This window comes from Plasmodium reichenowi, chromosome 6 (genome assembly GCF_001601855.1).
Source record: "Plasmodium reichenowi strain SY57 chromosome 6, whole genome shotgun sequence".
NCBI lineage: Eukaryota > Apicomplexa > Aconoidasida > Haemosporida > Plasmodiidae > Plasmodium > Plasmodium reichenowi.
In genome coordinates this window covers 10,160-11,457 of record NC_033651.1, presented here as the reverse complement: position 1 = coordinate 11,457, position 1,298 = coordinate 10,160, and the positions used below count along the sequence as shown (strand labels likewise).

General features: G+C 19.0%; 1 protein-coding gene across 1 annotated transcript; it reads right to left on the bottom strand.

Moving 5' to 3' along the window:
- Positions 1–215: 215 nt before the first annotated feature.
- On the bottom strand, positions 216–830 carry PRSY57_0600500 (hypothetical protein; the record flags this gene model as incomplete). The annotated part of the gene is made up of 2 exons (XM_012906381.2): positions 216–413; positions 642–830. The coding sequence occupies 2 exons, from the start codon at positions 828–830 to the stop codon at positions 216–218; spliced, it is 387 nt and encodes a 128-aa protein (XP_012761835.2).
- Between the last annotated feature and the right edge of the window lie 468 nt (positions 831–1,298).

The following is a 1,298-nucleotide window of genomic DNA, read 5'->3' as shown; positions in this document are numbered from 1 at the left end:
AATGTATCAGATATTAAAAACAAAAATGTATAGACAATATGTGTATAGTTATCCTACATATATATTTATATATTATGTGTATGATAATATATCGTCATAACAATATGTTAATGTGGTAACAAACAAATAAATAAATATTTATTTGTACTTCTAATTCATATATTTCTTCCTATTTTATTTTATTGCGTAATAAATTAATTTTCTAGGAGACATTTTTAATTTTCTGCATTAGCTGAAGCAAAAACTGATGAACTTGATGAATGGGAACGGGCTGGTTGACGAGATGGTAAGGAAGTTTTACGTTCATTTGGTAAAGATGAGTGACGAGGAGGTTGATAATCGTCCTCGTCGTCATCATCTTCATAGTGTTTTGACATTTTGGTTCTCTTCTTGGATTTTTTAAATAAACCACTCTGTATAAATTGAAAAAAAAAAAAAAAAAAAAAAAAAAAATATACACAGGTATTTATAAATATATACAATTATAAGAAATATATATATATATATATATATATATATATATATATATATGTATCTAAACATCACGTATAATATATATTAATAACGTAATGATACAAATAACTTTATTTATTTATTTATTTATTTTTATTTTTATTTTTATTTTTTTTTAATATTATTACCAATTTAAAGTTTTTTTTATATTTCATGTAAAGAAGAGCGTGTAAAACGAGAAAAGCTAAAAGGATAGCAACCACATACGTACGCTTGCAGGTTCTTTCTGATTCTTCTAAGCATGTTGAAAATGCATTATGTAACAAATTGTGTAATTGGGATCCATACATATTAAAATCCAATAAATGGTCCGTCATTTTGATTATCTTTTTTATTGATAAAATTAAGGAAAATATATGTAATTTTTTTTTTTTTTTCTTATTTTATAAATAAGATATATAGATCCTAAATTAAAAACAAATAAAAAAATAATAAAATAAAATAAAACAAAACAAAACAAAACAAAATTATTGGTATCTACATATTATATAAATGGATATTATATATATATATATATATATTTATAGATTCATTTAGGGGAAAAATTGAAATATATCGAAATATATTAAATATATATATTATTTATGAAATATTAATAAATATTGATAACTTTTTTATTCCTTTTTATATTTATATTCACCTTTTATTTATTATTTTTTATAAGTATTTCCTTTAAAAAAATTTACTTTAGTGTTGTATATATAATATATATTTTAGAATGATATATAAAATAAGTTTAAATCAAATAATTTTTTTTTTTTTTTTTTTTTTTTTTTAAATAAAAA